At 42.0% G+C, this 21,812-nt stretch overlaps 1 protein-coding gene across 7 annotated transcripts in view; it reads left to right on the top strand.

The window, feature by feature from the left end:
- Positions 1–1,218: 1,218 nt before the first annotated feature.
- LGALS8 (galectin 8) overlaps positions 1,219–21,812 on the top strand; it is a 35,420-nt gene continuing 14,826 nt past the window's right edge. Inside the window, exons 1-4 of one of the 7 annotated variants that reach the window (XM_042960006.1) lie at positions 1,240–1,269; positions 5,372–5,514; positions 6,061–6,320; positions 18,475–18,608. In XM_042960006.1, coding sequence (XP_042815940.1) covers positions 18,592–18,608 — 17 coding nt within the window. In that variant the 5' untranslated portion in view covers positions 1,240–1,269; positions 5,372–5,514; positions 6,061–6,320; positions 18,475–18,591. Of the gene's footprint in view, positions 1,270–5,371; positions 5,515–6,060; positions 6,321–6,364; positions 6,429–6,500; positions 6,750–18,474; positions 18,609–21,812 lie in introns of those variants that run through there. The other 6 variants (XM_042960004.1, XM_042960002.1, XM_042960007.1 and 3 more) reach the window with 6 other exon arrangements.

The raw sequence follows: 21,812 nt of genomic DNA, 5'->3' as shown, positions 1-21,812 counted from the left end.
ATGAGGAATACATATAAAATAAAAAAGCTAAATGAAAACATTGTAATCCTAAATTGAATGAAATCAGTGTAAACTTAGATATATATTTATATTTTATATATTTTAAATTAAATATATATTTAAATGTATAAGATACATATTTTGAAATAGATTTTATATACTTAATATATATTATATTATTTTAAATTTATTTATATTATATATGTGTGTATACATATATATATATATACATATATATTTTTTTTTCTTTTTTTTTTTTTTTTTAACATTCCTTTTGGCTTCATCTACTGAGGAAGTCTAGAAACAAACCCAGTGGCCATAAGCATCCCTAGTCAAAATTGTGGTCTCTATACACCATTTCCCACTAAAAATTTTCTTGGAAAAATTGCTTAAAAAAATTGCTAACTCCAGGTTCGGCAGGAAATAACCTGTCACAGAAATTCTAATGAGCTGTGTAAATACAAGCTAGAAGACAATTAGTTATACACAAGAAGGATTGGTTAAATATTCATATTGCATTCTGAGGGAAGCCTTTTAATAGTATTAAGAATCTCAGCTACTTTGCAAGAACAAAGATCACAATGAGCATTAACAGTTACTTACATCATCCTTTTGAATTTTAAAATACATGTGTATAATTACTTATTATCTAACTCCCACTAGATGTAAGCTCCAATGGGAGCTATATTTTTTACCCATTGTATCTCTAGCGCCTAAAATATTACCTAGTATAATATATATGTGACTTTAAGTATTTTATTGTGTTTCTACTTTTAAAATTACATAATTTCAGATATATTCTCATATAAAATAACAATACATTATTCTCTAGTTAACATACCTTAGTTTGCTAAGACTTTCAAGAAAAGTATTTTATTTTTAATTTTTAAAAAATATTTATTTATTTTGAGAGAGAGAGAGAGAAGGGGAGGGGCAGAGGGAGAGAGGGAATTCCAAGCAGGTTCCACGCCCACTGTGGAGCCCAACTCGGGGCTTGATCCCTTGACCCTGGGATCATGACCTGAGCCAAATCAAGAGTTGAATGTTTAACTGACTGAGCCACCCAGGCGCCCCAGGGAAAGCATTTTAAAAATAGGACAGTATCTCATTCTTTGAGCCATTGGGATGAATTAATTTAATTTATACTCCTCTGAAGATCTTCTACATCTTCAAGATTCTTTTATTTTATGACAAAACCATAGTTCTAGAAGCTTGGTTCTCACACTTGAAAAGACTGGATCAGGGACATGATCGTGTAGAACATAAGAGGTAAGCTGGATGGATCAAAACACAGGGGGGTCTGAAGTTTGGAAAAAAAGGTTGAGTGCTCTTGGGTAGTGCTAGTTAGTATTGAGGTGTGAGAGACTTTGTTCAAAGCAAGAGGATTCAAAGAAGAAATGAGTCCATTTACAGTGGGGGAGGATAATCAATCAGAAGAGGTCAATGGCACCAACCATGAAATTTCCCTGGGAAGTAGACATAGGTTTAAGGAATGTAAGTGCTGTGGTATTGTAAAGAATGCACTTCTGGGGCGCCTGGCTGGCTCAGTCCATAGAGCATGCAAGTCTTGATCTCGGGGTTGAGTTCCAGCCCCTCATTGGATGTAGAGATTACTTAAAAAATAAATAAATAAAAGAATGCAGTCTTAAAGACTGAATAATTTAAAATCTGCATAATTCAAGACAAATTTTCTCATAGAAGTAAAGGGAAAGCAGGGTATACAGTCTCAGAGCTCATAAATCTATAATTATTGTGCAGGGTTTTGAATTTTTTTATAGATTATTTTTGCTAAAGGTTCTAGAGTTTTGACTTCTAAATTCACAGCATGAATAATTATCGAAGCAGTCATTTAAAGTACTTTACAGTGTTTTAGCACATCTAACTTGTATTCCAAAATTATTACTTGTTTTTTTTTTTTTTTTTTTTTTGAGCACGAGAGAGAGAAAGAGAGAGAGCGAGCAGGGTGGGGCAGAGGGAGAGGGAGAGAGAGAATCTTAAGCAGGCTCTATGCGCAGCTCAGAGCCCCGTCTCACAACGATGAGATCATGACCTGAGTTGAAATCAAGAGTCGGAGGCTTAACTAACTGAGCCACTCAGGTGCCCCTGTATGCCACAGTTATTAATTTGAGGCGTATTTTCCCAGCACTGGCACCACCATTTAATCAATGCTTGGAGGCAAAGAAAAAATTTACTTATAATAACAAAAACCCAGCAACACAACAATAAGCAAAATCACCACCAGAAGTGCTTCCCACCTTTAAACAACATGATGCACATCATTAAATATACATTATTTCACATTTTGCTTGTAAGACAATATCTCTATATCATACTATTTCCAAATCTGCAGCCACACGACACTATATGAATGTGTCTTCTTGATTAAGGAAAGAGGCCATTAAGAGATGAAATTGATCCCACTAGAAAGGATCCCTTCAGCTTTGGAACTCTAAGACAATTGTCTGCAAATAATTGGTAATCTCTATGTTGTTGTTTTGAACTGATATTCCAAAATTTTATTGCTGTGTGTTTTGGGCAACATCATCTCCAGAAGCACTCTCGTGACCATCCCTTTCTTCTACATGGTTAGTGTTTTTCGCTCTACTGGATCGTTCATATGAGTACAGTCAGTAGTGTGGTGGTAAATGTTTAACACCTGGCTTTGGGCTGGGGGCAGTGGGGGGTGGCCCTAAGTTGTCATGGTTGTCTATGTCCCTGGTGTAAGTACTTCCGTTCCTGGCCATTTTCAAGCTATCAACATGGAAAAGGTGTGCAAAATTGGCTCCTGCAAGCCAGTGTGAGCCAGCTCCGACACTCCCCGAAAGTGTTCTTCAACCTCAGTTTCCAATCCATTAGTGGGGCTTGCAAACATTTTAGTGGGTAATAAGCAGCATTTTTAAATGAAGAATTGGGACGCGTTGTATAACACGGGTATTGTTTTGCAAATTTTTGTTTTCATGATTTTAAGTACGTACGTAACAAGTCGCGATGGAAACGTGGTTCTGATTGTGGCTGGCTTGTCCCAAGTCTGCCAAGCACCGCAGTAGTAGCTTCTCTTTTTAAACACAGAGATAGAAACAAAACAAAATCAAAGTCTTCTTTTTACCCCACTGCTTTCTGAGCTACGGCAGTTTCTCTGTTTTTCACAGCGACACTTGAAATATTGATTAGTCGTGATTTCTGCCACTTCTTCACCTCGTATTTCTCAACCCACTTCCAAGTCAGTCACTGATGACCTCCATGTTGCAAAATCCATTGCAAATGTCTTTGTTCCTTGACCTCTCGGCAGCATGTGACACAACTGGCTAATCTTCCTTAAAGCACTTCCTTTCTTTGGCTTCTAGACTACCACTCCTGGCAAGGCTGCATGGCTGCCTCTTCTCAGTCTCTTTGATGGACTTTTCTTTTCCTGACTTATCTCCCCAGGGCTCTGTCCTCGATCAAATTCTCCATCTATCTACGCTCTTAGGTGACCTCATCAAATCCCATGACTTCATCTCACATCATTGTCTCCTTTGCTTTGCTTCTGCTATGCTTGTGGCCTCTCTGTTCCTGAACACACTGAATGCATTTCTCAGCCTTAGGGACCTTGCGTGAGCTGTTCCCTCTGCCTAGAATGCTCTTTCCCAAGATCTGCCATGGCTTCCTCTTTCACTCACCAGCAGTTCAAATATCACCTCTTTCCCTGGCACCCAACTGAAGTAGCCACCCAAGTGCTCCCAATGACCCCATCCTTTTTAAGTCTTCTCTGAAACTCATCACTATCTGTGTCCCCCATGGGAATGTCAACCCCGTTGAAACAAGAATAGTGAAAACCTTCTGTCCTCATGGAGCTCATCATTTGGTGGGTGAAGTCATATAAAATAAAAAGGTAAATTATACAGCACATTGGCATATGGTTAAGTTCTAGAGAAAAATAAAGGAAGGAAAAGTGATAGGAATTGTGTGTGTGTGTGTGTGTGTGTGTGTGTGTGTGTGTTGGGAGGGGGTTTGCAATTTTAAATATGGTGGTCAGGAGAGGCTTCGCTGAAAATTGATATTTGAGTTTAGGGGGAGTTTAGGGGGAAAAGGAAATGTTAGATGCAAAGGTTTTGGGAGGTGTGACAAGCGTGCCATAAAAATACCAAGAAGGCCAGTGCTTGCTGCAGAATGAGAGAGGAGGCATGAACATGAAGTAGGAAACGAAATGAGTGTGTGTGGAGATGGTGGGCAGATCATGTAGGGACGGGGATATCCACTCAAAGAAGGAACATCAGTCAGTGGCAAGTTTTAGCAGAGGAGTAACATTGTTTGAATTATGTTTTGTCATGATCCCTCTGGTTGCTGAGTTGACATCAGATTGCGGGGGAACAAGGGCAAACGCAGGGAGACCAATTATGAGGCTTCTGCAATAATCTAAGGAAGAGATATGGGACTTCCATTTATTTATGTCTCTTCTTTTAAAAAAACATTTTTTTTTTTTACATTTATTCATTTTTGAGAGACAGAGAGACAGAGCACAAGCGGGGGAGGGGCAGAGAGAGAGGGAGACAAAGAATCCGAAGCAGGCTCCAGGCTGTCAGCACAGACCCCGATTCAGGGCTCCAACTCACGAATTGCGAGATCATGACCTGAGCCAAAGTCAGACACTTAACCCACTGAGCCACCCAGGCACCCCTATGTCTCTTCTTTGCATCTAGAAGTGTCCCACGAGGCAAACACTACAAAAACCTTTTAGTATACCTGTATCCCTTATCACTGTGCCTTGTCATGGTGGGCATTTAGCATATATTGGTAAGATTTTAAATGATGTAAAAACATACTGAGCTCATTAAACAAAACAGGACTAATGAGTGGGTTATTTCTAAGAATAGGTTCTCTGGTTTTGTGCATATGTTAATATAGAATTACTTCAACACTGGATTTCTGGCTCATTTACTTAGTCACATTTGCCCTTAACAAAGAAAAAGAGCACTGATGTGTACTGAGTTCAACTTCTTTTGCAAAGGAGAGGTACTAAACCCAGGCAAAATTGTGTAGATATCTAATTGCTCCCCACCTTGTCAATAACCTATTATTTCAACTCAATATTCAGTGTCTACTTCACGTAAAGCATTACACTGGGCATTGGGGGAACATACACGTTTCTCTTTTCAATTTAAAATCGAATTAGATAGATAAAACACAACCCGCAGAAGCAGAAGTACAAATCCAAGGTAGAGTACGTCAAGGGTTAAATGCAGCTATTGAAATTGGATCCTGGAAAGTGAATCAAACTTGGAAAATGAGTAGGAGAGAGAGCAAAAAGGAATAGTAAATCGGAACGTGAGTTCACAGGTATGGGATTTGTGATGAATTTCTCAATTTAAATACAAAATAATAAAAACCAAAGCCACCGAGAAGAAAGCCCAGAGCCGGGACACCAAAACGGTCTTTCAAAACAAACGTGGATACAAATCCAGCAGAGACAAGTAGGAACGTGAGAACTTTGCGGTCCCTAACAGAAAAGAAACTGAAAGCAGCCAGCTGTCCAAGGTACATGGCTTTATTTGTATTTCTGTTTTTACAGCAAACTAGTGGTCAGGGGGGGTCCTTGGGTGAGAAATCGGTCCTTTACTGAACATCTCCTCTGCTGGTTACTGTGCCCCATACTGCTGACATTTTTCCCTAGGGAGGTGTGTAATTTAGGAAACACCAACACACGAAGTAATTGGCGGGTGATCCACAGCGGAGGCAAGTCCATTAGACTAACCAGACGGGGCGCCCCGGGCCGGGCGCGGTCCAGCCGAACTGACCCCATCCCCCCACCATTTCACTGACACCCCAGGGTGTGCACTGGCAAAAAGGGGCGCGTCCACGTCGGGTTATCTTTCATAGCACCATCTGGACTCTGACCCACTGCAGAGGCCGGGACACCGGAGCCGGCGGAAAGCCCCGGGCCGAGGGAGCATCAGCTTTCTCCTTTCCAACCCACTTCCGTCCACTCCCACCCCGACTACGGGGCAGGGGCAGGGGCAGGTGGGTGCGCTCGGGAATTTGTAAAACACTCTCTGCCGTCCTTCCCCTCCGTTCGTCCCGCAGCAAGCCGGTCGCGTTCCGATCCCCGGAGGCTGTGCAGGAGGCCCGGCTGGGGGGTGGCCGCACGCCAGCAGAGCCCCGAGCACGCCCAGCAGACGGAGGCGGGGCCGACGGCGACGCCCCCGCGGCGCGCGAACCGGGAAATGGAAGCGGACTGACTCCTCTCGCTTCCCGTAGCCGCCCACGCATCCCGGGATCCCGGACGACGCGCGGCGGCGGAGAAACAGCCGGGTGCGTGGAGCGCCGGCCACGCCGATCCCGCGGTGAGTCGGCCGGCGGCCATCCTCCGGGGCGGGGAGCCGCTGGGTGCTGCGGTGGGCGCGCCGGCCGAGGAGGGGATGCGGACATCGCTGTCTCCACTTCGGAGTTTGGTGGGTGGGACCTCTTGGGTGCACCCCGTCCCACCGGTCCTCTCCGCGGCAGCGTGGGGCGGGGTGGCGGGAAAGCTCCCGGGAGGGAGCGGGTATCGGGAGCCGCGGCCCTTCCCGCTGCCCCGCTGCAGACCCTCCCCACCAGGTCTGCCTTCGCACCTGCTGGCCCCCCGCCAGATTGCCCGCGGTTCTCCTGCGCCACCTTTTAAAGGACAAGTTCTGTGCGTTTAGTGACAGACCTGCTTTGCTCTCCCGGACCCTGAACACGTTGGTGCAAGATGCCGAGTCATTTGACTGCAGTGTTAAAGTTCGGAAACGGAGGTCACTTGAATTGCTTTGTCCGCAAAACATAATGATGGCTCTTTGTGAAGCGAATAAACTGCAGGACCGGTCCGTGTGGCTCCTTTGGGAACAACCGGTTTCCTGCAAGCCTGTGGCTTAAATCGGGTCACTCTCTGGTCGCGGTGTAAATTATGAATGTGGCTATGGCATCTCTGTATCCTTTCCCTCTGCTCGTATTCGCGCTTCCTGAATTTTACGGAGCAGAAGGAAGAGTTTCGAGGTTTTGACTAACGTCTAAATTAATGACAGTTTAGGGCATTCAGGTGGTAAACCAAGAAGGATGCAGTTTCTTGTTTTTCTTAATAGAAACTCATAGTTGTGGTTACTGCGTATTGTTCTTTGGTGCGATGAGAGAATTGGCGGAAGTAAAATGTAGAAGTTTTACTTTCGTTTCTCTTTTAGTTGTGCTTGATGTCTTTAATCTTCGCCGGAGCTATTAAATGGGTACCTCTGTCAGTGGGGTGCTTTCATCTTTCAAACTGTGGCTAATGCGTAGCAACCGCCCCCTGCCCCCCGCCCCCCATAGTTTTAAGCCACAAGGAAAACTGTATCCTTGTTATTCAAGGGATTAGACTTTTTTCTTTTTGACTAGTTTCCTTTGGAGGAGGAAGAGGAATGCCTTCTATTAAAATAAGAGCTCAAATTTAGAAAGCACTTTCTTTCCATTGCTTTATTAATTCATTTAACCCTCAGGACAAACGTGTCAGGTGAATGCTATTATTTTCATTTTACCGATGAGATAAATGAGTATCTTTGGTAGTTGTACAGGACGATTTGCTATTATTTTATTTTTAGTAATAAATTCCAAGTTAGAGAATTTCTAGGAGTGTACTGTTTTAAGTTTATTATTTGGTTTATTTCTGTTGGAGCAACCTCAGGATTTTGGTGGTAAAAATAAAGGACAGTTAGTGCTGATTTTACTTATCACAATTAACCTCTTCTGCGTTAAGGTGCCTGCATGATCTGATAAACTTGTTTCTTTTTTTATTGAATAGTAGTTGACATAGAACATTGTGTTAGTTTCAGTTGTCACATAGTGATTCAATAGTTGTATGAGGTTTATGTTTGGAAAAATGTCTGTTCGGGTCTTCTGCTCATTTTTTAATCTGATTGTTTGATGTTGAGTTGTAGGAGTTTTTTATGTATTTTGGATGTTAACCCCTTATCAGATGTATTATTTGCAAATGTATTCTCCCATCCAGTAAGTTTCCTTTTTGTTAATGGTTTCCTTCACTATGCAAAAGCTTTTTATTTTGATGTAGACCCACTCGTTAGTTTGTTATTAACAAAATGTGTTTTTGTTGTCCTTGCCTGAGGAGACAGATCCAAAAAAATACTGCTAAGATTGGCGTCAAAGAGCTTACTGCCTATGTTTTTTCTTTTAAGAGTTTTATGGTTTCAGGTTTTATATTTAAGTTTTTAATCCGTTTTAAGTTTGTTTTGTGTATGGCATAAGAAAGTGGCCCAGTTTCATTCTTTGGCATGTAGCTTGTCCAGTTTTCTCACCATTTACTGAAGAGACTATCTTTTCTCCATTCTTGCCTCCTTTGTCATAAATTAATTGACCATGTAAGCGTGGGTTTATTTCTCCGCTCTCTGTTCTGTTCTATTGAGCTATTCTATTGTGTCTGGTTTTTTTCCCCCTATGTGTCTGTTTTTGATTATGTACTTTGTAGTGCACTTTGAAATCTGGGAGCATGGTACCTCCAGCTTTGTTGTTTGTCAAGATTGCTTTGGCTATTTGTTTTTGGTTTTGTTTGTGGTTCCATACAGATTTTAGGATTGTTTGTTCTAGTTACATGAAGAATGCCATTGGTATTTTGAAAGGGATTGCGTTGAATCTGTAGATTGCTTTGGGTAATATGGGCATTTTGATAACATTAATTCTTCCACTCTGTGAACATGACATATCTTTTTTTTTTAATTTTTTTTTTTATGTTTATTTATTTTTGAGACAGAGAGAGACAGAGCATGAACGGGGGAGGGTCAGAGAGAGGGAGACACAGAATCTGAAGCAGGCTCCAGGCTCTGAGCTGTCAGCACAGAGCCCGACGCGGGGCTCGAACTCACGGACCGTGAGATCATGACCTGAGCCGAAGTCTGATGCTTAACCGACTGAGCCGCCCAGGCGCCCCGACATATCTTTTAACTTATTTGTGTTGTCTTCAGTTTCTTTCATCAGTGCCTTGTAGTTTTGAGAGTACAGGTTTTTCACCTCAAATGATTAAATTTATTCCTAGGTACTTTATTCTTCTTGATGCGATTGTAAATGGGATTGTTAATTTCTGTTTCAGAGAGTTCATTATTAGTGTACAGAAATGCAGCAGATTTCTGCATATTGATTTTCAATCCTGCAACATTACTGAATTCTTTTATTCTGATAGTTTTTTGGCAGAGGCTTTAGGGTCTTTTATATGTAGTAGGTCATCTGGAAATAGTGACGGTTTTACTTCTTCCTGTCCGATTTGGATGCCTTTTATTTATTTTTTCTTGCCTAATTGCTGTGACTAGGGCTTCCAAAACTGATGAATAAAAGTGGTGTTGGTGGGCACACTTGTTCCTGATACGGCAGGAAGAGCTTTGAGCTTTTTGCTGTTAAGTATGATATTAGCTGTAGGCCTGTATATGGCCTCTATTACATTTAGGTATGTTCCCTCTGTGCTCACTTTATAGAGATTTTTTATCCTAAGTGGATGTTGAATGTAAGCTTTTTCTGTATCGAGATGTTCATATGATTTTCATTCTTCGTTTCATTAATATGGTGTATGACGTTGATTTGTGGATATTGAAACAACCTTGAATCCCCAGAATAAATCCCATTTGATCATGTGTATGATCCTTTTAAATTTTTTTTTTTAACGTTTTTTTATTTATTTTTGAGACAGAGAGAGACAGAGCATGAATGGGGGAGGGGCAGAGAGAGAGGGAGACACAGAATCCGAAGCAGGCTCCAGGCTCTGAGCTGTCAGCACAGAGCCAGACGTAGGGCTCGAACTCACGGACCACGAGATCGTGACCTGGGCTGAAGTCGGACGCTTAACCGACTGAGCCACCCAGGCGCCCGGTGTATGATCCTTTTAATATACTGCTGAATTCAGTTTGTAAATGTTTTGTGGTGGATTTTTGCATCTATGTTCATCAGGGTTATTGGCCTATAATTTTCTCTTTTTGTGTAGTGTCTTTCTATGGTTTTGGTATCAGGGTAATGTTAGCCTTGTAGAGTAAGTTTGGAAGTGTTCCTTCCTCTTCAGTTTTTTGGAAGAGTTTGAGAAGAACAGGTCTTAGCAATTCTTGAAATGTTGGGGTGCCTGGGTGGCTTGGTTGGTTAAGTGTCTGACTCTTGATTTCGGCTCGGGTTATGATCTCATGGTTCGTGGGATCGAGCCCCACGTTAGGCTCTGTGCTGACAGTGTGGAGCCTGCTTGGAATTCTCTCTCTCCCTCTCTCTCTGCCCCTCCCCTGCACATGCTCTTTCTCTCTCTCTCTCTCTCTCTCTCTCTCTCAAAATAAATAAATAAAATAACCCCAATTCTTGAAATGTTTGGTAGAATTCACCTGTGAAGCTTTCTAGTATTGAATTTTTGTTTATTAGGAGTTTTTTGGTTACTGATTCAATTTCCTTACTAGTAATTAGTTTCTTCAGGTTTTCAGTTTCTTCCTGATTCAGTCTTGAAAGATTGTATCCATTTCTTGTAGGTTGTCCAATTTTTTGGCATATAATCATTCCTAGTAGTGTCTTATGATCCTTTGTATTTCTGGATATCAGTTGTAACTTCTCTTTCATTTATGATTTTATTTTTTCGTCCCTGTCTTCTTCCTTCCTTTCTCCCTCCCCACCCCTCCCTCCTTCCTTCCCTTCCTTTCCTGCCTTCCTGCCTTCTTTCCTAGCAGGGGAGAGGGGCAGAGGGAGAGAGAGAGAATTCCAAGCAGGCTCTATGCTTAGTGTGGAGCCCAGTGTGGGGCTCAATCCCACAACCCTGGGATCATGATCTGAGCCTACATCAGGAGTCAGACACCCAACTGACTGAGCCACCCAGGCGCCCCTGTCTTTTTCTTGATGAGTCTGGTTAAAGGTTTTTCTGTATTGTTTATCTTCTCAAAGAATCCTTTCATTGATCTTTACTTTTTTTGGTCTCTATTCATTTATTTCTGTTCTGATTTTTATTATTTCCTTCCTTTTACTAATTTTGTACTGTGTTCTTTTTTTCTATTTCCTTGAAGTTTAAGATTAGATTGGTTTTTTTTTTTCTTTCTTTTTTTTTCTTTTTTCTTGAGATAGGCTATGAACTTCCCTCTTGGAACTAGTTTTGCTGCATCCCATAGATTTTAGAATGGTGTGTTTTCATTTGTTTAAAGGTATTTTTTATTTCTCCTTTGACTTTTTTTCATTGGCCCTTTGGTTATTTAGTAGCGTGTTCTTCGGTCTCCACATGTTTGTGGGGTTTTTTTTGTTTGTTTTCTTTTTGTAATTGATTTCTAGATTTCTAATTCCACTGTGGTTGGAAAAGTTGCTTGATATGATTTCAGTCTTCTTAAATTTATTGAGACTTATTTTGTGGCCTAACATGTGATCTTTCCTAGAGAATTTGCATGCGTACTTGAGAAGAATTTGTAATCTGCTCTTTTTGGAGGGGACGTTCTGAATGTATCTGTTCTGTCCACCTGGTCTAATGTGCCTTTCGAGGCCAGTGTTTACTTACTAATTTTCTGCCTGGATGATCTATACAATGATGTAAGTGGGGTGTTAAAGTTCCCTACTGTTACTGTATTGCTGTTAATTTATCCTCTTGTGTTTGTTAGTATTTGCTTTATATATTTAGGTGCTTCTGTGTTGGGTGAATAAATATTTATAACTGCTACATCTTCTTGTTGGGTTGATTTATCATTATGTAATGCTCCTTTGTCTCTTGTTTCAGTCTTTGTTTTAAAAACTGTTTTAAAAACTGTTTTGTCTGGTACAAGTATTGTTGTACCAGCTTGCTTCTTTCCTATTTGTGTAGAATGTGTTTTCCATCCTTTCACTTTGAGTTGGTGTGTGTTTTTAGATCTTAAGTGAGTCTCCTGTAGGCAGCATATAGATGTTGAAGAGAATGTTTTTTTTCTTATTGCATGTTTTGTTTTGTTTTTTCCAATTCCTTATTCCCTCATTTGCTGAAGATTAATTAACCATAACATCACAGGTTTATTTTCTGTTTCTATTCTGTCCACTTGATCTGTGTGTCTATTTTTGTACCATATTGTTTTGAATACTGCAGTTTTGTAATATAACTTGAAATCTGGAATTGTGATACCTCTGGCTTTGTTTCTCCTTTTCAAGATTGCTTCAGCAATTCAGGATATTTTATGGTTTCATACAAATTTTAGGATTGTTTGTTATAGTTCTGTGAAAAATGCTGTTGCTATTTTGGTAGGGATTGTGTTGAATATGTAGATTGCTTCGGGTAGCATACACGTGGTTTTTCGGTAGCATCAGCATTTTAACAACATTTGTTCTTCCAAATGTTGTTCTTCCAAATTCCATGAGCCTGGAATGTCTTTCCATTTGTGCCATCTTCAGTTTCTTTCACCAGTTTTCAGAGTACAAGTCTTTTACCTCCTTGGTTAACTTTATTCCTTAGAGATTTTACTATTTTTGGTGCAATTGGAAATGGCAGTTTTCTTAATTTCTCTTTCTACTGTTTCATTATTAGTGTATAAAAATGCAGTAGATTTTTGTACATTGATTTGGTATCCTGTGGCCTTACTGAATTGCTTCAGCAGTTCTAGTAGTTTTTTGGTGTGGTCTTTAGGGTTTTCTATGCATAGTATTATGTCATCTGCAAATAGTGACAGGTCTTATTAACTAATTTGGGTCCCTGCTATTCTTTTTTCTTGTCTGCTGTGGCTAGTACTTCCAGTACTGTGCCGAATAGAAGTGGTGAGAGAGTGAACATTCTTGTCTTATTCCTGACGTTAGGGGAAAACCTCTTCAGTTTTTCCCCATTTAGGATGGTATTAACTGTGGGGTTTCATATATGGCTCTTACTATATTGAGATATGTTCCATTTAAACCTACTTTGTTGAGGGTTTTTCTCATGAATGGATGTTGTACTTTGTCACATATTTTTTTGCATCCATTGAAACTACCGTATGGTTTTAATCCTTCTCTTATTGATGTGGTGTATCATGTTTATTGACTTGGGAATATTGAACCACCCTTGTATCCAAAAGTAAGTTCCATTTGATCGTAGTGAATGATTTTTTCAATGTATTGTTGGATTTGATATGCTAATATTTTGTTGAAGATTTTTGCATCTGTGTTCATTAGAGATATTGACTTGTAGTTCTCTTTTCTTGTGATATCTTTATTTGGTTTTGGTATCAGGATAATGCTGACCTCATAGAATGAATTTGGAAGTTTTTCTTCCTTTTATCTTTTTTGGAATAGTTTGAGAATAGGTAGTAACTCTTCTTTAAATGTTTGGTAGAATTCACCTGCGAAGCCATTTGGTCCTGGACTTCTGTTTATTGGGCATTTTTAATTTTCAGATTCAGTTTCATTGCTAGTAATCGGTCTATTCAAATTTTCTATTTCTTCTTCAATTTAGGTAGGTTATGTGTTTCTAGGAATTTATCCATTTCTTCTAGCTTGCCTAATTTGTTGGCATATAGTTTTTCGTAATATTGTCTTACAATCCTTTGTATTTCTGTGTTGTTTTTTCTCCTCTTTCATTTCTGATTTTTTTGGTCTTACTTAATGAGTCTGGGTAAAGGCATATCAATTTTGTTGATTTTTTCAAAGAAAAGATCAGCTCCTGTTTTCACTAATCTGTTTTATTGGTTTTTTTAAGTTTCTGTATCCTTTGTATCTGCTGTAATCTTTATTGTTTCCTTCCTTCTGCTAGTTTTTTTTTTTTTCTTCATAGTTCCTTGAGGTTTAAGGTTAGATTGCTTAGTTTGTTTTTTTCTTTTTAATGTTTATTTATTATTTTGATAGAGACAGAGAGAGAGAGCAAGTGCCAAGTGGGAGAGGGGCAGAGAGAGAGAGGCAGACACAGAATTCAAAGCAGGCTCCAGGCTCTGAGCTGTCAGCACAGAGCCTGACATAGGGCTCAAACTCATGGACCACAATATCGTGACCTGAGCCAAAGTCGGACATTTAACTGACTGAGGCACCAGGTGCCCCTAGATTGTTTAATTTTTGATTTTCCTTCCTGAGGTAGGCCTGTATTGCTCTAAACTTCCCTTTTATAACTGCTTTTGCTGCATCCCAAAGATTTTGGACTGTTGTGTTTTCATTTTCGTTTGTGTCCATGTATATATTTTTTTATTTCCTCTTTGATTTTTTTTATTGACCCATCCAGTGTTTAGTAGCATGTTTTAACTTCCATGTATTTGGCTCTTTCCACATTTTTTCTTGTGGTCAACTTCTAGTTTCACCGAAACTAGAAGAAAAGCTGCATGGTATGATTTTGATCTTTTTTAATTCATTGATGCTTGTTTTGTGGCCTGACATATGATCTGTTGTTGAGAATGTATACTTGAAAAGAATGTGTTTTCTGCTGGTTTAGGATGGAATGCTCTGATGTCTATTAAATCCATCTGGTCCAACGTGTCATTCAAAGCCACTGTTCTCTTGATGTTCTGTTCGGATTATCTGTCCATTGATATGAGTGGGGTGTTCAAGTCCCCTACTACTATTGTATTACTATTGATTAGTTCCTTTATGTTTGTTATGAATGGTTTTATGTATCTGGGTGCTTCCATATCAGGTGCATAAGTATTTATAATTGTTATATCTTCTTGTTGGGTTGTCCCCTTTATGATTATGTAGTATCCTTATTTGCCTCTTGTAGTCTTTGTTTTAAAGTCTGTTTTGACCAATATAAGTATTGCTACTCTGGCTTTCTTTTTAAATCTGTTTGCCTGATGTTTCTCCATCCCTTTACTTTTAGCTTGCATGTGTCCCCTTCTATTCCGAATGATAGTCTTGCTTGATAGAGTATTATTGGCTGCAGATTTATTTCCTCTCAGCACTTTGAATATATCATTCTATTCCCTTCTGGCCTGCATGGTTTCTGTTGAAGGATCAGCTGATAGCCTCATGGGGTTCCCCTTGTATGTAACTGTTTTCTTTTCTCTTGCTGCTTTTAAAATTCTCTTGTTGTCACTACTTTTGTGCCATTTTAATTACTATGTGTCTTGGTGTGGACCACTTTGGGTTGATTTTCTTGGGGACTCTGTGTCTCCTGGATCTGGATGTCTGTTTTCTTCCTGGATTTGGGAAGATTTCAGCTATTATGTCTTCAAATAACACTTCTGTCCCCTGTTTTCTTGCTTTCCTTCTAGGATTCCTATAGTATGAATGTTGAGCTTGATGGAGTCACTGAGTTCCCTGTTCTCATTTTGCATAATTTGTTTCTTTCAACTGCTCAGCTTGATTACTTTCCATTACTCTCTCCTCTAGGTCATTGATTCATTCTTCTGCTTTGGTACTCTACTGTTTATTTCATTAGTGTATTTTAATTTCATCTATTGTGTTCCTCATCTTCGATTGTTTTTTTTGTTTTTTTGTTTTTTTGTTTTTTAAATCTCTGTTCAGTGTCTCGCTGACATCCTCCACTTTCCTCCTCAAGTCAGGTGTGTACTTTATGGCCATTACTTTGCATTGTCTATCTGGCATATTACTTGTCTCCCTTTTGCTTAGGTCTCCTCTGTGGTTTTGTCCTACTCTTCTGTTTGGAACGTATTCATCTGTCTCCTCGTTTTGTCTAACTCTCTGGGTCTGTTTCTTTGTGTTAGGAAAGTCTCCTACATTTCCTGCTCTTGAAAATCATGGCTTTATGAAGAGGAGCTCCTGTTCACTGAGGGGTATCGTGTGTGTGTGTTGCATGCACCCTGCTGTTGTGGCTGAGCCACTTTTGACTTCAGCCCATTCATTTGCAGTGGCTGTCTTTGCCGGCTGCGGACAGCGTTTGGTCCCTGTGGTGTTAGTGGACCAGTCTCGGGCTGCCTTGGGCTTGAGTTGAGTCAGAGCAGGCATTTGCCAGAGATGCAGTAGCTCCGAACTTCAGGGTGAGCCGTCTGCGTTGTTCCCTGAGAAGCTTTAGTTGGTGGGTGGGGTGTGCGGTCAGAGCAGGTGTCTGCCCCCAGCCCACTGCTGGGTCCACAGTCAGACTGGTGTGTGTGGTTATCGTCCCCTCTCCCCAGGGCGGGAGTCACTTTGGAGTGGTGCTGGCCCCGGTTGGGGCTGCTTGCACATGGCCAGGCCTGTGGCCCTGGTTTGAATGGGCTCCAGCCCAGAGCGTATCGGAGGGCGTGGACCCCCAACATGGGGGCCAGAGGGGTGCGGTGGGGCAGTGGTGTTAGCAAGGTTTGCCTGCTGCTGGTTTTCTCGCAGGAGAGGTCCTGAAGCAGAATGAGGCAGGCCTGGCTAGGAGGGGCAGATTCCTGAAGCAGTGGAAGCAACTCAGGTGGTGAATGTCAGCACAGCTTTGGCTCCCACAGGTGGCTGTGTGTTTCTGCAGGGTGGGGAGAGGGAAATAGTGCTCACCAGGGTCTTTGCTCCTGGAGCAGTACCCTGTTGATCTCTGTTCCTGCTGGATGTGCTCGGAGATGAGTGAATACATCTCCCGTGTGCCTCAGGCATTTTTCAAATTGCTGCTTATCTAGGCAGTATCTCTGGGCTGTTTGTTGAGCCGTTTCTTTAAGGTCAAGGATTCAGCTTCTCTCCCTCCCGGCTTTCCCATAGCTGAGCCCGCTGATTTTTAAAATTCCAGGTTTAAATCCCACTGGTTGCATGAACTCACAAAATCTAGCCCCTCCGGTTTTCAAAGCCAGATGTTACGGGGATTTGTCTTCCCTGTGGGGTCTTCTTGGTGTGATAGTCCGTTTCCCTTCTCTGCACCTGTGGGTTCCTCCCTCCTGGACTGTGTGTTTAGCTTTCCACTGTGTCTCCACCCTTCCTTCCCTCTTCTGTGTGGTCTTTTTTCTTCATTTAGTTGCGGAGTTTGTTCTGCCTTTGGGCCATTTTCTGTTTTATGCTGATATGAATGTTATCTGGGAACACCGTGAACTTAGGGTCCTCCTACTCCACCGTCTTCCCACAGTCCTCTACCTTGTGTGTTTTTGTTTTCGTGTTTTGTTTTGAAATCCATTCAGCCATCCTAAGCCTTTTGATGAGCATTTAGTCCATTTACTTTTTTAAAGTAAATATTGACAGGTATGTATTTATTGCCATTTTGTTGATGGTTTTCTGGTTGATTTTACAGTTCTCTTGCTCTCTTCTCCTGTGACTTTATGACTTTCTTTCATGTTATGTTTAGATTCCTTTCTGGTTTTTTTGGTAATTTCTTGCATTTTCCCTTGGCTGATGTTTTCACTGTTCATTCGCTCTTCTCCCCGGTTCAGTAAGCATCTTTTCGACCATGACTTGGAACTCTTTATTGGGTACATTGTTTTGTTTTGTTTCATTCTTTTTCTGAAGTTTTGTCTTGTTCTTGTGTTTGGAACATACTGTTCCGTCTCGTTTTGCCTCACTCTGTGTTTGTATGGATGAGGTAGTTCAGCTCTGTCTCCTGGTCTTCTTGTTCTTGAAGGAGCGGCTTTATGTGGATGTCCTATGGGGCACAGACACGCGCTCCCCCTTGGCCACCAGAGGCAGCTGCTCCAGGGTTCTCCCCTGCGGCAGGGCTACGACTGTGTACGTGCTCTGGTGGGCAGGGCTGGCCTCCTGCCCCGCTGGCTGTTGGGCCTGCCTGAACCGCTTCAGGTTGCTCTGCTGGGCAGGGTCACTGTCCTGTTGGCAGCAAGGCCACGCTGAGACATAAGGTTACGTGGGGCTCTCAGCAGTGTGCACCCCCTGACATGAGCAGTCTAGAAAGCGGATTCCAAAATGGCGTCCACCAGGATCAGCATGGCAGAATGAGAGAGCAAAATGACTGCCGACGGTGTCTCGGTTCCCCGGGAGAGGGCCCAGCTGTCCTAGCTTCTCTCGCAGATGCTCCAAGGCTAATAAGTGGGTCTCCTTCACCTCTGGTCTGTGTGTTTTTTGGTCTGGTATTTTTGTACTGGTTTCTGGGCCGAGGGAGTCTTCACACAGGCCCTTCAAGAATGGGTTTTCCTTCCCCTGTAGTTCTATAGTTTTCATGGGTGATTCCCTGTTGGTTCTGAAAGCCAGCTGTTTTGGGGGCCGGGCCATCTGTGCAGGATGGAAGGGTTGGGGTGCCTGATGCGAGCTTGAATCTCGGACTCCTCTGGGAGAATTTCCGTGCCTTTGAGATCTGTCTGGACTGTGGAATGCCGTTGCCTGGGATGTGGTTTTTCCATTCGTGAGGCTGTATCTCTGCCTCTTCTTGCGGAGGCTCTGTTCATCCAGATCCCAGGCCCCCTTCAAAAGGAGGTAGTCCATGTGTAGCAGTAGAGTCGCTGTGTCCGTGGGAGGGGGTGAGCTCAGGATCTTCCCGTGTGGCCATTTTGAGCCCTCTCCTCTACTAATGTATATTTTAAGTCACTGTTTCCTGTTTCCTGCTGATAATCCCAAATTGTTTGGCGTGTAAGTACACGAGGGAAGGTACTTCCCTGATCTGATCTGGGGGTCAGATCGTTGATGGTAATAGCAACCTGTTATTTGGTAACTAATATAACTTAAACTTGGAGTCAGTTACGATATGAAGAAAAATGATGCATGCTAATTTTTCTTTCCCTCTGTTTTGATTTTACACAGGACAGGTGCCTCCGATTCAATCTGAGAAGTCTTAAAACCTTCGATCATACGTAGAATAGAGACCTCAATCAACGATAAGGTGGAAAAGAATGATGTTGTCCCTAAACAACCTGCAGAATGTCACCTATAACCCGGTAACTGATTCCTATGAAATCACTTTTTATCTGTGGCAGGATGTAGAGCAAATCCAATTGGATAGTAATTATCTATTCCTGGGGGGGGAAACCATCAAATTCAGTGAACGTGTATGGAAAGTACCCACTGTGTGAGAGGGACTGTGCCGGTTGCTGACCGAAAAACAGATACGGCCCTCGGAGCTCGGTCTGGTGGAGGACAAAGTCACAGTGACCGTACAGGGTGGTGAGAACGTGTTCTGAAGGGAGAGCATGGGGTCTGGTGGAGGGAAGCTGACTTTGGTGCTGGGAGGATCATCACAAGACAATATTTTAAAGGAAAATGGATTCATTGCTCTAAAAGTTTTTAATTTTCTTTCTTAATTAGACCCTGGTCATGAGAAGTAAATGTCTCAGCTTTTCCCTTGCCTTTCAAATACTGCTTCGTACTTGAGCAGGGAAAAGGCCAAAAGCTAGTGGCAAGACGGAGAAAGAGAAGAATGAGAGTCTTGTGGTTCAAGGGCCCCAGGGACTGCAGTTGCTGGAACTTTCAGTGTACGTCCTTGGAAATAATGAATGGGTTTTAGTTTTACGTGGTGATTAAGAGTCTTTAGAAATGTCTAGTTTCCACATATATGAAGCTGGATCCTGAATTTAGGTCTAAGATAGAGTTACTTTTTTTTTTTTTTTTTAAATAACCCCCCGTCCCCAGAGACTCGTGGGCAAGAGAGGGACGGGGAGGGTCCCCGAAGCATGACCCTGACCCGGTCTCATTTTCTTGTTATTCATTCACTTTGTAGTTGTAACTCTTTTTCTTAACCTAAGCTTTGACGTCATTGTGCAGAATGAGGTACCATCGCCACATCAAGCAAAACTCAGTTTTAGAAGAAATAGCCTTAAATAGTACTGGCTTCGAAAGGAAGACTGACTGAATTTGAAGTCAGTGAGACATTTAAAATGCTTTTCTGGATCCCAGAGTTCAAAACATCTCAAGGTTGTAGACTGACTTTCTGCAAAGATTAAAAAAAAAAAAAATGCTGCCTGTCAAGGGTGACCGAAGTACCGTGTTGGCTCCGGCCTGGAGGGGGAGGGATGGTCAGGTCACACTCCTCAGTTCTGCGCTTCAGTAAGATGACTTCTGTGAACGTTACCCCGAAAGCAGTTTTGCAGGTTAACGTGCGCGCACATCTTCCTGAGGAAGGTTCATTTCCTGAGGAAGGGCCTGGGGAAGTGGTGCTGCCCCAGGGCAGGAAATGCAGCCAGGGCTCCCAGAAGGCCTTGCTGCCGTTCTGAGCATGGTTCGTGGTGACAGTGTCCCAGAGCAGATAATTTTGGCAGATGGCCTATGTACGTGTATATATGTATATGTATGGTCTCTTCTCAAAGCAGAAAAGGATGGAGGTAGAAAGATTGAACTTAATAGCAAAACTGACATTGAGCCCTGTCTTTAAATTTCACTTCTTAAAATACTCGCAGCGCCGAGCACGCACACTCGGCTCCAGCTCTCCCTCAGGGTTTTGACTGATCACTAACAAAATAACCGTAACGCAAGAAAGTAGTGTTTTCGAAGGCTAGCTTGTGCAGTATCCCAGCTGATTACCTTAAAATCTCAGGAATTTTAGCAGCGGCTCAGATTGGCTGTTGTGAGTTAATAGGCCGCTTGTAACCATTCATTCCACCTGGCGCTCAAAAGCTCACCATTCCGCTCTCCTTCGGAAGCTCGCTTCCACATTATCTTTTTCTCCTTTGTCCCTTACCATTTGACCCGACATCCTTTGTCCCTTACCACTTGACCTTAAAACAAAACCGTAAAATCTTTTAACCTCCGAGGTCCCTTCCAGCCTCTGTTCCCTTGTTCTTCCCTTGCTGGTCCCGGTCCTGAGAGCGTCAGCGTCTGTCTCTGCGGACTTGATGTCCTCACCACAGCTCTGCCCTCTGGTTTTCGTTTTTGTTGTTTTTTCACTCTTTCTTAAATTTTTTTCAACTCTTTCTTAATTTCTTTCTTGTCTTCACTAGTCGTGTCTTTTGCTTTCTCTTTGTGTCTTTCCTGATCATCGTCAGACCTTTTGAGCGTGTACACAGTGTATAAATTGTTCCGGCCTTTTACCTGAGGCTCCCGCTTCTTAGACTTAGTTCAGAACCAAAGTCGTGTCTTCCTCCCTGGATCAGCTCCCCTCTCTCGGGTTTGTTTCCGTTTCTGTCCGTGTCTTTCTGCTGTTTCACTTCTGCTGTTCCCGTGCCGCCAAGCCCCGCATAGTTTGAACAGAAGCTGCGTTCAGAATTTCATTTCATTTGTGTCAAACCTCAGTGGCTTTTCCTTTATCATCATTGTTTTTAAAATCTGAAGAGAGTATGTGTAAATCATTTGTAAGAATTCAAAGAGTATTTGAGGGTTTCACGAACACATAAAATTGCCATGTACCCTGTGCTCAGTTCCCCTCCCTGAGGGCAGTCACATTCAGCAGGTTTTGTAGATCCTTCCTGAGAACACACGTGAGTGTCCGAGCGTGCGCGTTGTGTGTATCACTTCATAGATCCTGTTTGCTTCCGCATCTGGGTCGTACAGTAGGATCCCCCGTTTTACCGAGTGCTTCGCACAGAGCGAGGGCTCGTGGCAGCCCGCTTTTCCAACAGCATTTGCTCTCTTTTGCTCTCTTCATGTCTCTGTGTCACAGTTTGGAGATTCTGGCAATATTTCAGACTTTTTCATTATTATCATATTTGTTATGGCGATCGGTGATTACAGCTTCCTGAAAGCTCAGATGATGGTTTGCTTTTTTTAGCAATATTTTTAAGTTAAGGAATGCACTTTTTTAAAGATACAATGCTATCGCACACTTAATAGACTGCAGTATAATGTAACCGTAACTTTTTTTTTTAAGTTTATTTTGAGAGAGAGCGAGCATGCACAAGCAGGGGAGGGGCAGGGAGATGAGAGAGAGAATCCCAAGCAGACTCTGTGCAGTCAGCTCAGAGCCCGATGTGGGGCTCGAACCCACGAACTGCAAGAACATGACACAAGCTGAAATCAAAAGACGCTTAACTGAATGAGCCACCTAGATACCCCGAAACAACTTTTTTATGCACTGGGAAACCAAAAAATTTATCTGAATAGCTTTATTGCAGTGTTCACTTTATTGAAGCGGTTTAGAAACTGAACCCACAATATCTCCGAGGTATGCCTGTATATAAACTGTTGTGTATGCGGCTTTTTTCCATTTGATA

Source organism: Panthera tigris, chromosome D2, assembly GCF_018350195.1.
Source record: "Panthera tigris isolate Pti1 chromosome D2, P.tigris_Pti1_mat1.1, whole genome shotgun sequence".
In the NCBI taxonomy this organism is placed as follows: domain Eukaryota; kingdom Metazoa; phylum Chordata; class Mammalia; order Carnivora; family Felidae; genus Panthera; species Panthera tigris.
This window is presented reverse-complemented; position numbering and strand designations above follow the sequence as displayed.